At 53.7% G+C, this 13293-nt stretch overlaps 1 protein-coding gene across 2 annotated transcripts in view; it reads right to left on the bottom strand.

Annotated features, from left to right (window-relative positions):
- Nucleotides 1-2611: 2611 nt before the first annotated feature.
- SMAD7 (SMAD family member 7) overlaps nt 2612-13293 on the bottom strand; it is a 29414-nt gene continuing 18732 nt past the window's right edge. For both annotated transcript variants that reach the window (XM_058692163.1, XM_058692162.1), the window contains exon 4: nt 2612-4669. In XM_058692163.1, the coding sequence (XP_058548146.1) occupies nt 4131-4669 (539 nt within the window). In that variant the 3' untranslated portion in view covers nt 2612-4130. The remainder of the gene's footprint in view (nt 4670-13293) is intronic.

Raw genomic sequence — 13293 nt, 5'->3', positions numbered from 1 at the left:
GCACTCACTCATTCATGAGCTGTGCTTCGAGCCGTTGCCCCGGCCAACAAGCACACTGGACAGAAAGCAGGCTGAGTGTGGGACCTCGCTGGCCCGCCAGGAGGTCTGTTCGTGCTGGCGTCGGGTGCCCCACCAGCCTCCCTCACCCACTGGAGCGCTGGCTCCCATGGCCTAACTAAGGCCCGCCTGCCTCGCTGCTGCGGCGCGGGGCCACGGGGGGCACGACACTGGCGAGGCCTTGGTGCCTACAACCGGGCACAGACGTCAGGTGTCGCTTCTGTTGTTTGGCCGTTGGATCAGCTTGGTCCTTTCAAACCAGAACTTGTTTTAGGGGGAAAAAACGTGCCCAACACGGTCACCCCCTGATACAGGCGTGCCCCTAGAGATTAGACAGCAGAGAGATGATGAAATTTGACACCGCCACTTACCAGCTGGGGGACTTGGGCAACTCTTTGAACCTCGGTTTCTTCATCTGTAGAATGGGGCTAATAATGGCATCTATTTTTAGGGTGGTTTGTAAGGATTATATGGGATAATCCCAGTGTGCTTGGAATGCTTGGAACACTGCCTAGCGCACAGGTCACAAGCAACTCTGCCTGTTTTTATTCCCAGGCCAAACTAAGCCTGCAATTCTGCCTCCCTCTTCCTAGTTCAGGGGACAAGCCCTGTCTGAGCACTGTGCTAGGAAATGTTAGGATAGCAGATCCTAAGTGGGGCCGCAGCTGATGCTTCGGAGCACCAAGAGTTTATGATTCAGTAGGGGAGACAGAATCCTACACCACCGATGTCTCTTCAGGGCAGATATTTTTAAAGGGGGAAAGAGGCTTCCTGGAGGAGGTGTGGCCTGAGTTACAGCCTGAAGGATAAGAAGAGAGCCAATCGAAGAGGATGGAAAGCACTTGCTTGGAAGCCCAGAAGCAAGGTGTGTTTGAGGAACTACAAATGCCTGGGGCCAAGGGTCTGGGGTGAGGAGGTTAAAAGGTGAGCGCTGCCGAGAGGCGCTACAAGGCCCCGAAAGGAATCATACTAAGTGGAGTCCGAGAAGGGAAAGTAGGAGAGAGGTTTGCATTTTATAATTACAGATTGAATGAGGCAGGGAGGACAGGATTTGGTTGTTTTATTGCATGATGGCAGACAGGGCTAGGGAGATGAGAAAACCCAGGTTCCTGGTGGGGGCTGAGATATCTACAGGTGAGAGGGATAAGGCCACCAGAGTGATGTCGCTTCCCAGGGAGGGGGCAGTACGCTGTAAGACACCCCAAAATTTGAGGGGTGAACTGAGACAAAAGAGAGTAGAACCAGGCAGGGACACCTTCACTTCCCTCCACTAATCCAAACCCCAGCTGGTCTGGGAGCCCCGCCTCTGGGAGCCCGGGGCTGGGCTCTCCTGTGGGTTGGCGTGTGGTCCTCCAGTGGCACTTGGAAGGCCTGTGGGTGATGACCACTCTGGCCAGGGGAGGCAGGTGGGCTACCAGGAAAACCTGGCTTCCCCTATGCACCCCTCTTTCTCTGCCTGCCCACAGAAGGCCAGGCTGCCGGGGTCCACACGCCCCCACCCCAATTCCAGCCTCCTGGGGCTGAAAGTCAAGTCCAGGTAACACAGGAGGGCACACAGGTGCTGCTGCCACAGCAGCTCCTGCCTCCCGCAGCCGAGGTCCTGCCCAAACAGCGGGGCCAGGCCACAGTGTGGTGGCCCACCTTCTGATTGTGAGTTTCGGGGCTGTCACCATACAGGATTCTATCAAATAAACATCTCAGCTGGGACCAAGGACTAAGCCCAGATCCTCCTGATCTAAGCACTTCCTCCCTAAGCGACCTTGGGCAAGTCTCTTAACCTCTCAAAGCCTGCATTTTTGCAGAAGGTCCCAGTGAGGATTAATTCCCTTGAATGCTTAGCATCATGCCCGGCACCTGGTTACGGCACCTGGTTACGCATCCAATAAATGACAGCTATTACTATTATTAAAGTGCTTCCTGCGGGTTGATGCAAGTTAGAGCAAACCAAAATGGCTTTGCCGGCTCCCTAATGTAACACCTCCCAATCCCACCCCTCCTCCACACTACCACCCCAGGAGTTAATTAAAGCCCTCCTTGGGTGTTTTCCAGACACGGGATTTTATCCTCATTCTGGGCTGCAGAACTAGAATGGGGGCAGGTTTCACTTCAGCTGATAAAAAGCAAAACGCTGCTTTGAGAGGTAGTGAGCTCCCCGTCAGCTCACGTGAATAAGCTGACCCAGAGGACCATTTGGCACTAACGCTCCAGCATAAATGAACATGTATTAGCATTTCTCAAGAGGCCTTGGAGTCCAAACCGTGGTTTAGATCAAACAGCAGAAATCCACCCACCTTTGCAACTTGGGGCTCCCCGAGAGTGACAAATTCAGGATGCCTGGCCAGCTACACCCTAAAGTCACTGCATACCAACAGGAAGAGGGGTCCTTGTAACATGCTGGAAGAGCAGGTGTCCTGCAGGTCCCTTTGGTGCCTCACCTCCCCGTCCCCAATCGAGCACTGGGCCGAAGAGACCCCATGTCCTGATTCCAAAGGATGCCCCTCCCTACTCCCCTCCCAGCAGAAGAAAAAGGAGCTAGAGGACATGGAATCAAGTATACATTTTAAAAATTGTTTAATGGAACATAAACTCCTTTAGAAAAACATTCAGCCAGGTGATAACACCCATAGAAAAAAACACCAATCTCGTGTTTATCTTTTTTTAATTTGGCATTTGTTATTTGCATTTATATTAAAGCAAAGTGCATCTTTTCTTTATTTTTCTTGTTTATACACATTGCACAATACATAAATAATGATGCTTATAAAACGTCTTTATATTTACAAGTAATAATATATTTATATATAACATAAAATACATTTTTTCTTTAATAAATCTCAGGGTTTTTTTTTTTCCAGGAGTCCTTTCTCTCTCAAAGCACTACAATGCTAAATTTCCAATGAGAATGCTTCTCTTGTTCATTTAAACCTTTGTAGTTAGAAAAATAGCTTATGTTAAAGTCTAAACATGCTCATTGAGCTAAGAGCAGTGTCAACGTATCATACGAGTGTATGAGTTTGTAGAAGAAATGAAAGAGTTAGGTGACAGCCCAGGGTGGTACCTTGGGTTATGATGGACCGAATCCTTCTTGGTGGGAAGGGGGGCTGCTGAGAAGTCTCCCTCCCAGGGCGGCTCCCCTCGCTGGTCTAACAGCAGAGCTCAACACCCAGGCGGCAGAGGGGAGGAAAGTGCTGAGCTGGTTTTCGGAGTTGGAGGTGGGGATGGGGGGGTGCGCACCTGATATGACCAGGGCAGGGCAGAGGCTGAGGGGTTTGGGAGGATGCTGGGTGGGCAATACTGTGCCAGGGTGGCCCCCGGCAGCCCTCGGGAAGCCCATCTCAAGAGATATCCAGGAGCAGATGGCCAAAAAAGAAAGAGGTGACAAGGACAGCAGGGTGGCTGGAGGGGAGTTAGGACAAGCAGGAAACAACTGGTTTCTGGTTCAGCCTCTTTGCAGGGTTGCTTCTAAGAAGCCTGCAGACAGGCCGGTGTCCTAGGAGGGGAGAGGTGGGGCAGGGAGGCTTCCCCGGGGGCGGGGAGGAGGGGCAGAGCCTGGCTTCTGGCAGCTGTCCAAACCCCAGCTGCCAGCTTGCCCAGGTACGGCCTCTGCCCCACTGAGCATATGTCCAAAGGGCAGGCGACACACAGCTTGGGGGCGCAGGCCTCTCAGCAGTCACCGTAAGACACGCGCGCGCACGGACGCACACTCACTCACACATGCGCCCTGACGAGGGAAAACGAGGACCCCAAAGTCAGGGCCTGCTCCCCATTCTTCCACTGTGTTTTGCTGGGTGCTCACTGTTGCTTCCCCTTTTCATCCTGGGGTGTGCTCGGCCAGCCATACCCCGCCCTCCCCCCAAAACCCCAACAACTCTTTTCATAAGCTATTTCTCAAAGAACAAAACAAAACAGAACAGAAACAAGGACCAGAACGGTGGGGGGCGGGGGGCGGGGGCCGGGGACACACGACGACGAAAGAGTCTGCGTGAAAAGCAAGCACTCGGGAGGGAAGTATTAGCAGCAAAGTAGTTTGGACTGGGCCCGCTCGGCTCCCGCTCCGTCCTCTCCCCACGCGGCTACCGGCTGTTGAAAATGACCTCCAGCCAGCACGGGCAGCTGCTGATGAACTGGCGGGTGTAGCACTGGCCCCAGCCCTTCACAAAGCTAATCTGCACAGTGAAGCCAGTCCACGGCTGCTGCATGAATTCATGGTCGTTGGGCCGCTGCAGGCTGTACGCTTTCTCGTAGTCAAAAGCCTTGATGGAGAAACCGGGGAACACTTTGTGCACCAACAGCGTCCTGGAGTCCGGGTTGTCCAGTGTGGCTGACTTGATGAAGATGGGGTAACTGCTGCGGTTGTACACCCACACGCCATCCACTTCCCGCGTGAGCTGGATGCCACAGCCGATTTTGCTCCGCACTTTCTGCACCAGCTGACTCTTGTTGTCCGAATTGAGCTGTCCGAGGCAAAAGCCATTCCCCTGAGGTAGATCATAGAAGATGTCCAGGGAGGGCTCCTGGACACAGTAGAGCCTCCCCACTCTCGTCTTCTCCTCCCAGTATGCCACCACGCACCAGTGTGACCGATCCCCAGGCTCCAGAAGAAGTTGGGAATCTACAAAACAAAATGGCAAACGCGGTTGGTGGTGATGGGGATTGGCGTTTTCCTCCTCAAGGATCGAGGCACACACACGCAGTTCGTTACCACCCTCGAGCTCTCCTAAGATAGAGGCGGTGCTGGTGCTTGGATAGGCTGCCGGCTCTGCAGTCCTACTGTGGCTCAGAAATCTTGACCCAGTGATGCAAGAACCCACCTTTAAACACGGGGCTCTCTGGGGCACCTCCTTCCTCCACTCCCCCAACCCAGGACGCCATCACGTTGACCCGTGGGGCCAATGGAAGCCCCATCCCTGCCGAGCCCAGAAGCTAGGGAACCCTTAGGAACTTCACTGGTCCTGTTTTAGGGCAAGAAAAGGGCTTCCAGATGGCCTAGAGTTGTTCTTTCAACTGGATGGACCCCAGAAGGCTAGCTGCTCTAGCCCCTGGTCATCCTCAGGAGAAAAACCAGGACCCAGAAAGCTTGCTGGCTTGGGCCCCACGGACCACACAGCCACACCTAGAACCCAGGTCTGCAGACTGCAGTCACGTGCTATGCGGTGTCTGTGTCGCCCAGCGCTTAGGTCAGTGCCTCAAGTCATAAAGGAGCACCGTCTGGTAAAAAAGGAAAGTGGAGTTGCTTTGGGGCCGAAACACCTTCCTAACAGAAAACCATCTCTCAGTGTGTGTGTCAGCAGCAGCTCTGTACACAAAGGGTGAATTTGGTCAAAATGTCAAATCACAACACACCGACTGGTGTTAACCAAGACTACCTTGATGAAGCTGCCTTCAGCCCAGACAGAAGATTATGTGTCTGAAATGGGTTGACCTTCCTTGAAGTGCCCTTCTCTGCCTGTACCCCCTCTCTCCCCTCCCTCCCTAGAAGCATGCAGACACCTTGCCCTAGCCCCCTTTCCCCACTACCCTTGCCCCCTCCCCCAGAGGCCCCACCCCAACTTTCCTAGACTTGGTTCTTCCTACAGGCAGCCGGGGGGGGGGGGGGGGGGGGGGGGGCAGGGATCCTGGGAAGGTGACTTTCCTGAACAGACGCTAGGAGGTCTTTAAAGGGGGGATCACAGGGAGGGAAAGGGGGCCCCAGCGGCTGGCATTCCAACTCCTCCTTAAGCTGGAGCCAGCGGGGCAGGCCTCAGACTGGGAACCATAAATCTCCCCAGCCGGGCCGGGCTGCAGGAACGCTGTGGTTTGTGGGGCAGGGCGGAGACCGGAAGTCTTGTATTTGTTAACAAAAATGGGGAAAGGCAGGCAGCAGAGACCTCCTCCTGCCTTCCCCTGTAGCCCTTACTGCTCACTCACTGGGGTTTGGGGCCTGAAGGCGGGGGGTTGGCTGCGAGACGATTTTTGGTTTGTTTGGGCCTTTTTGATTTTGGAACAACGGAGGGCCAGTGCTGATAGAGTCTATAGCATGGCAGCTAGGGGTGGAGGAGGGCTCAGGGACCCATGTCCTGCTGCCCCAGCAGGCTGGATATATAACTAACCCCAAGACAGCTCAACACATAACTGCTTCCAACCTTTACAGGCATGTTAGGACCTGGGAACCAGTCGGTTCCATTATTTTATTTATTTATTTTTTTTAAAGCAGCAGTCTTGCATGGAGGTGTTCTGTGAATCAGTCCGTGCAAATGCGCACCGTGACCCACGGAGGCAGCCACGAACACACATCCTGAGTGGCTGTCTCCTCCGGACACCCCCACCGACCTTCCCAAATGCCTACTCAGACAGCCACACAAAATGGGGAAGCTGAGGGCTCACTCCTCTCCCTCAACCCCCACCCCCCTGAAAATCAGCCCCAGAAAACTGGCCTGCCCCCCAAAACGCATGCACCTATAAAGCACAAGTGCATGTGAGAGACATTGGGTGTCCATGAGTGTGAACACACGTGCGAGTGTTATGTGTGCATGCGCGTGCTTGCGTGCACACACGCTGGAACATATGGAAAAACAAGAGAGGGACAAGGGCTCCAAGCAGAGGTGACTCATCAGGCATTAACTTGTTTCTGCAAAGTATCCATCAACTGCTAATAAATTCGTGAGTGCTGGCAATCTTTGAACTTTCTTGTTGAGGGAGTTCAGCTCTAAAGGCTACACCAAAGACCCATAATATCCATGTAAATAAGAATACTCTGGCGTGCAAGTTTGCTGGGAAGGAGAAAACCCTCTTCTGGAAGGCACTGTTTTGGGGAGGAGGGAGTTTTGAAATGTAGGAAGCTCTCGCTTATTATTATATCCCAACTCAGGACGACAAATGTGGTCTGGGAAGAAGACTGGGGGAGTCACTGGGAGGGAGGTGCAGGAGACCCTCCGGGAGCCTCCCGATACTTTGTTTCATGGATCTTGCCCCCCCCCCCGAAACCTGGCACCGGCTAGCAGGGAAAAGAGGGGCAGGGGGAGGAGGTGCAGGGTGGGGTGGGGTGGGGGCCTGGGATCAAGTTGCCTATGCCAGGCCCACCAGTAAAGGGTGGGGGGCCCTGCCTGCCCAGCAGCCTCCGGAGGCGGGGGAAGCCGGGCTGGACTGGGCTGGACTGGCCCAGAGCCCTGGGGGTGGGGGGTGGGGGGAGGAGAGGGGGAGGGGGGTAGTGTTCTGGCGGGTTTCTCTTTCATCTGTACAGCCCGCCAGTCCACCCAGCAATTTGCCGCCAGACATCCCTGGAAAAAGCCTTTTTCTGTTGAGGTTAATGGCCCAACCCAGATAAACAGAGGGGAATGGGTGTCCCTGTGTGTGAACAAGGCCCTTGAAAGCCCACTAGGACCCTCGCCGGCTCCTCCCCTGCCCTGACCCTCCAGCCCGCCCCGCTGTCACCCCCCAGCCTCCCAGCACCCTGATGCCCCTTTTCTCCTCACTGCTCTTGGGCTATCTCTGGGCACAAAAACACGCTCTCCAGCGAAACCGTCACCCCCGCGAAGGCCCCTTGTAACACATCATACTACTGGGGGCCCATGACAACAGCCCGTGTTGCCAACTCAGAGACCTGCCCCCAAGATCTGCACCATGTGGGCCCATTTCTGGGAAACATTCAGCATCCTCTTCAGAGAAGCACATTCCCCTGAATTGGGCCCACAGCCCACAAGAGTCTCCCCACAAAGGTCTGTGCAGATGCTTCGCCCCCAGAGGGGCTTCCCAGGCCTCACGGCGAGGGGCTTCCCAGGCCTCACGGCGAGGGGCTGGGAGGCTCTCACATAGAGGAGTCCCCCTCATTCCCAAGGACTAAGGAAGAGTCTCAGAAGCCCAACTTGGCTTCTCCTCACGGTCGCTGATACTTAACCTCCAAAGGCAAGACTCGCAGGCCCTTGTTAACTTCCCTCAGCTTTACAACCCTTTTCCGGTATTTTCAGCAACTTCTCTCCCTCCTCAGAAAACTATACAGGGGCTTGTTTTAAAACTGTATTTGTGCATTTTTAAAGCATCCAAAAAGAAAAGCTGTGTTGTAAAAAGCCAACTAATCAGATGCCTGCTCACAATTTTTTCTTTTTATTACAGTTTAGGGAATTTTTGGAGCAACCCCAGAAAAATGCTGAATCCGCCTAAAATTCCTTTAAGGTTGTTTTTCCCCCCCTCCCCTTCCTCATTTCCCTTAAAGCATAAAATCTACCCTTGAAAGGGAAGGGGGTGGGTGGGTGTTGAGAAGGGAAAGGATTTTGCTTGTGTTTGCACTTGCATTAGGGAAGACCACTTAACAAGGAGCTCCCTGCCTCTTACAAAGAGTTATTTAATTACCCTGGTCATGAATGAACAGACCTGACCCTTCTAGAAGACTGGAGGCTCATGAATGACTCTCACGCCCAAGGTTCTCAATGGCACAGGGTGACCAGAGCTCAGGATTTTAAATTAAAAAAAAAAAAAAAAATTATGTTTATTTTTGAGAGCATGGGCGGGGGAGGGGCAGAAAGAGAGGGAGACACAGAATCTGAAGCAGGCTCCAGGCTCTGAGCCATCTGCACAGAGCCCGATGAGGGGCTCGAACACACGAGCTGTGAGATCATGACCTGAGCTGAAGTTGGATCCTTAACCAACTAAGCCCCGCAGGTGCCCCAAGGGCCCGACTCTTGATTTCAGTTCAGGTCACGATCTCATGGTTGATGAGTTTGAGCCCCGCATTGGGCTCTGCACTGATAGTTCGGAAACTGCTTGGGATTTTCTCTCTCCCTCTCTCTCTCTCTCTCTCTCTCTCTCTCTCTCTGCCACTCCCCTGCTCACGCTCTTTCTCTCAAAATAAAAACATAAAACTTATAAAAATAGAAAATTTTTTTAAGAAGATCTCTCTAGGGGCGCCTGGGTGGCTCAGTCGGTTGAGCGTCTGGCTTCAGCTCAGGTCATGACCTCACGGTTCATGGGTTCGAGCCCCGCGTGGGGCTCTGTGCTGACAGCTCAGAGCCCGGAGCCTGCTTCGGATTCTGGGTCTCCCTCGCTCTCTGCCCCTCCCCCGCTCATGCTTTGTCTCTTTCAAAAGTAAGTAAACATTTAAAAAAAATGTTTTTCAAGGACATCTCTCTGCCAAAATCCAACCGTGGGCAAAGGCCTGTGTGCCCCCTCCCCAGTGGTCCCGCAGGGCCAGAAGGCTGAAGATGGAGAAGCCAGGGGAGACAGGGCAGAAGTGGGTGCCTGACACAAGTGGGTGAGGGCAAGCAAAGGGCACAAAGGGAGACAGAGAAGTTAAACCTGGCGATCCTGGAACGCAAACACTGCCACGCCTCGCCTGCTGTAGGTCCAGGGTCCTCCCTCCTCGGGACTCAGGCGCCACCAAGGGTTGCCTCATCCTGTCCTTCCCCCACCTCAGACATCTCAAAGGTTAACAGCACCCGTCAGCCCTGCTCCCCACCCCGGTCAGGAAACTGGCTGTTCCGAGAGCAAACCAGCCCACTTCAGGGACAAGGGCTGAGATAATGAGGACGCAGGGCCAATCCGCCCCATCTGTCCTCAACCCAAACACTCTCAATTCACAAGGAACCTTGCTGGTCTCTTGTCTGAGAGGCAAATGACCAGAAACCAAAGCAGACGCTTGCTGAGGTGTCTGGGCTCACCGTTGAGTTCCAGAGTGAGCTCTGATCGGCCATATGTACAACCTCATCCAGATCCTGACAGATTCTGCCAGGGCACCCTCAGATTCCTAAGAGAGCAGGGACAACCCCGGGGTTTGGAACAAGTTACCCAAAGGGAGTGAAACAAACTCGAAACATTTCAGGTTCACCCTCAGTTACCCAGAAAACGCTCAGACTCAACCCATCACCACTAACCCCAAGCTCCTCCACCAAAGAGATCTGGACTCTGGCTGGTAGACGGCAAGACTGAGAAAAGGCTGGGTTGTTTTCAGCACTCTGCAACAAGCTATCTCCACTGAGGTGGCTGGACTGGGTACCATGGTGGGCAGCGGGTACCACGGGGTCTCCTTCAAAGGCCAGGGTGCTTGCTCAGGTCCCTGTGCCCAGCCAGCTCCTGCCCCCCCCCCCCAAGGAAACTCCAGTGTTGTGCAGTATCCTCCCACCCCCCAGTTATGGAGTCAGACACCCTGCTGAGACCTACTTCCCATGGGACCTTGGCGGTGACTTAAGCTCTTCCCCTAAAACAGCTCCCAGTGCCAGCCTCATAGGGCTGTTGTGACAATCTGATACAAAGTGGCCAGCGGCCAGGACCTAGCTCGCGGCTTCACATGCTGGTCTCATCTCTCAGACCTCTCGTCTTGGGTTCTCCAACCGCTTAGAAAATGCTACCCACCCACTCCCCACCCCTCCCCAGGGGACAGAACAGTTCTGGGCCATGCCGGCCCCTAATAATGTACAGGCCCTGTTGGAAGGGGCTGGTGACAACCTCGTGAGGTCGCATCCTATTACTGTCTTTATGTTAAAGAAGGGGGAAATGAGACACAGGTCACTTGCCAAACAGGCAAGTGGGCAGCCACCCCAGACCTCTAAGGCCACCGGAGCTCTCCAAATGCTAGAGGGGAAAAAGACGTGTCCTTCCAAAACATTCTGGAAACGTGATTCCTACTTTAGGGCTGAGTGTGGGGTCCAGCTGCCTCGTACCAAGCAGGGAATGAACCGGTTTCTTTGCCAGCATGCTGCTCTTCGATCCTGGCCAAATGGCTTGCCCTCGAAGAGTCTCAGTCTGACCCACCCATCCACAACTCATATGAAGGAGGCTGGGGCACAGCAGGCCACCTTGGGGCTCTGACAGTCCCCTGGCTACACTCTGAATCACAGAAATGCCCCATCCCTATGAACGCTCCTTCCATTTATTTTTATTATGTTCAGGAGAATAAGAAAATCACTTTGGGGAGCAGGGCACATTTTTGCATTCAATTTGCAACGATAAAAACAAAATCAAAAGGAAAAGGAAATATGAGGCAGACTTTGCTGTGTCCACCTGTAAACCAATTTTTCTCTAAGAACTTCAAGTTACAAACTTGTGTCCCTTCTGTCTTGTCTTTCGTGGCCCTCGGGAAAAGGTGGATCCCCAGGGGAGGAGGGTCTGCCCAGGCTTGGTGCCCTTAAGTTCCTCACCCATCATCACCCTCCTCCTCCTTCAAGGGCTCTCGAGCTTACAAATTTGGCAGATCCTGCTGGTCTGGAAGACTGATTCGTGACTCTGCCTTACAGACTAATGATGATGAGTAATCAGTTACTAAAGCTACAACGTACTCCCCCCCCCCCCGCTCCCCCAACTGGCCCCAGCCCCGTCTCCCAAGGCCCCTCAAACGTTCAAGTCTAAAGCCCCCATCCTGGGGGTCCCTCCTAAGAAGTTATTTGGCCAGCGGAGAATATAATTGAGGGTAGTGCCGGGCAGGGGAGGGAAGCCACACAAATCAAAAGCTCTCGTCTGTCTCGCCAGCCGGGCTGACACGGCTTCCTGTGCTCCAGTCTTCAGCCATGCAAATTATAGCGTGTACCCGGCTGCCTGCCTTCTGAGGAGGCCAGCTCTGCCCGGCTCGGAGAGGACTCAGAGGAAGGGTGGGGACTCCCAGCCTGGCCAACTCCATTCATAATATTTACAGTAAATGGGCCTCTCTGGCTGTTGTTGGTATGCACCCAGCCTCATCATTTCTCGAGTTTGAATTTCAAGACTCTTCCCCTCCCTCATGTACCACAAAGCTCCCACCATTACCCCCCTAAATAACTAAGCCACTCTTTTCAGAAAGGGGGTTCACACACCTGCACACATACAGCGCCCCCCCACCCCGACCCGCATGGCATTATCTGTTCACCTGCCTGTCCACGGGGTATGACCCCGGTCAGTCCCAGGAAGACACAAGATGTCCAAGTCAAATCTCTAAGCTGACCCACCCGCCTCCCTCCTGGAGAGAGCCCAGAGCTAGCCCTCCCCCCAGGCCCCCCCAACAAATTCCACACGTGGATTCCCAAGTGGGAATGCGTACATGAATCCAACAAAAGGATCTTCTCTTAAACCACCAAAAAGTCCCGCATTTTCTTCTTTGTGTTGACCCCTTCTAAGTACATAGGATACACGCTAAAGCCCAGTGAGGATCTTGATAAAAATGGATGCATATGTCAACTGTTTTAAAGGACACACCCCCAGAGGTACAGAACAGTTCTGGCCTGCCTTTGCTGTGGGCCTCATTTTAATAAAGCCCCATGCACACTGACCTCCGGGGCCCCAAAAGGCAGTACAGTGTTACAGGACCCAGTCGCAGGCCCTGCCCTGCCCCTCCCATCCCCCCACACAGCTCCAGCTTTTCTAGGGGGTAGAAAAACCATCGAAGACGTGGAAAAACACAGGGAGGAACAAAAGTCCTTTTCATCCCTCCCCTCCCCCAGCTCCCCTTGTTCCATAACAATTATGAAAACTGTTGGATGGGATGGCATTTTGAACATTTACTGCATTCCGGCCAATAAATTCCAACGCGGGATCTGATGGAAAAGGCTCCCTTCTCCGGCCAGCTCCTGGCTCCCCCCACCCAGCTCGCGAGAGCCGTCATTCCTTCTTTCTTTACAACCCAACACCAGGGCCTGGCCAGGCCAGGCCCGCACTGTGCTCACAGGGAAAAACAACAGTAGGCAGACTGGAAAAGTTAATCATTACTTCTGTCTGCCTCTGTAATCTAATCTCTCTGGCTTTGACACACTCACTGTTCAGCCATCCCAGCCCTTTCACCCCCAAAGCACCAGGGCCTCCAGGCCCTCCCCGTGAAAGACGGATGAAGCCTCCCCCAGCCTGGACTTGCCATGGCAAGGCCCCCTGGAGTCCACCATAAATCGCTATGGCTGCTCTGTGCTGTCTGCCCCATATTTCAGAGGACTCCGGGCCAGACACTCTTTTTGGGTTCCAACGTGGCTTGTATTACTTTGCAGAGAGCCAGGCTGCCCCCCCACTCCCACGCAAGGACACTCAGCACCCCCACTGCCACCCCTACCCTTCTCTCACTCCCCCTGCACCAGGGCTCACCCAGAAACCCACCCAGCTGCATCCAGGAGTGATGGCTGGTCTGACTTTGCCCACCCTACGCGATCGATCCACACAGAGACACAAGTCACGATGGCCCTGCCCTATGACGGTGCCTCAAAAACTAAACATGGAGTCACCACATGACCCAGAAACTCCATTTCTGGGTATATGTCCAGAAAAGTTTTGAAGAGATTATGCACACACCCATGGTCATAGCAGCATTATTCACAA

Source organism: Neofelis nebulosa, chromosome 11 (genome assembly GCF_028018385.1).
Source record: "Neofelis nebulosa isolate mNeoNeb1 chromosome 11, mNeoNeb1.pri, whole genome shotgun sequence".
NCBI lineage: Eukaryota > Metazoa > Chordata > Mammalia > Carnivora > Felidae > Neofelis > Neofelis nebulosa.
The sequence above is the reverse complement of the archived record's forward strand: the minus strand, read 5'-3'. Positions and strand labels throughout refer to the sequence as shown.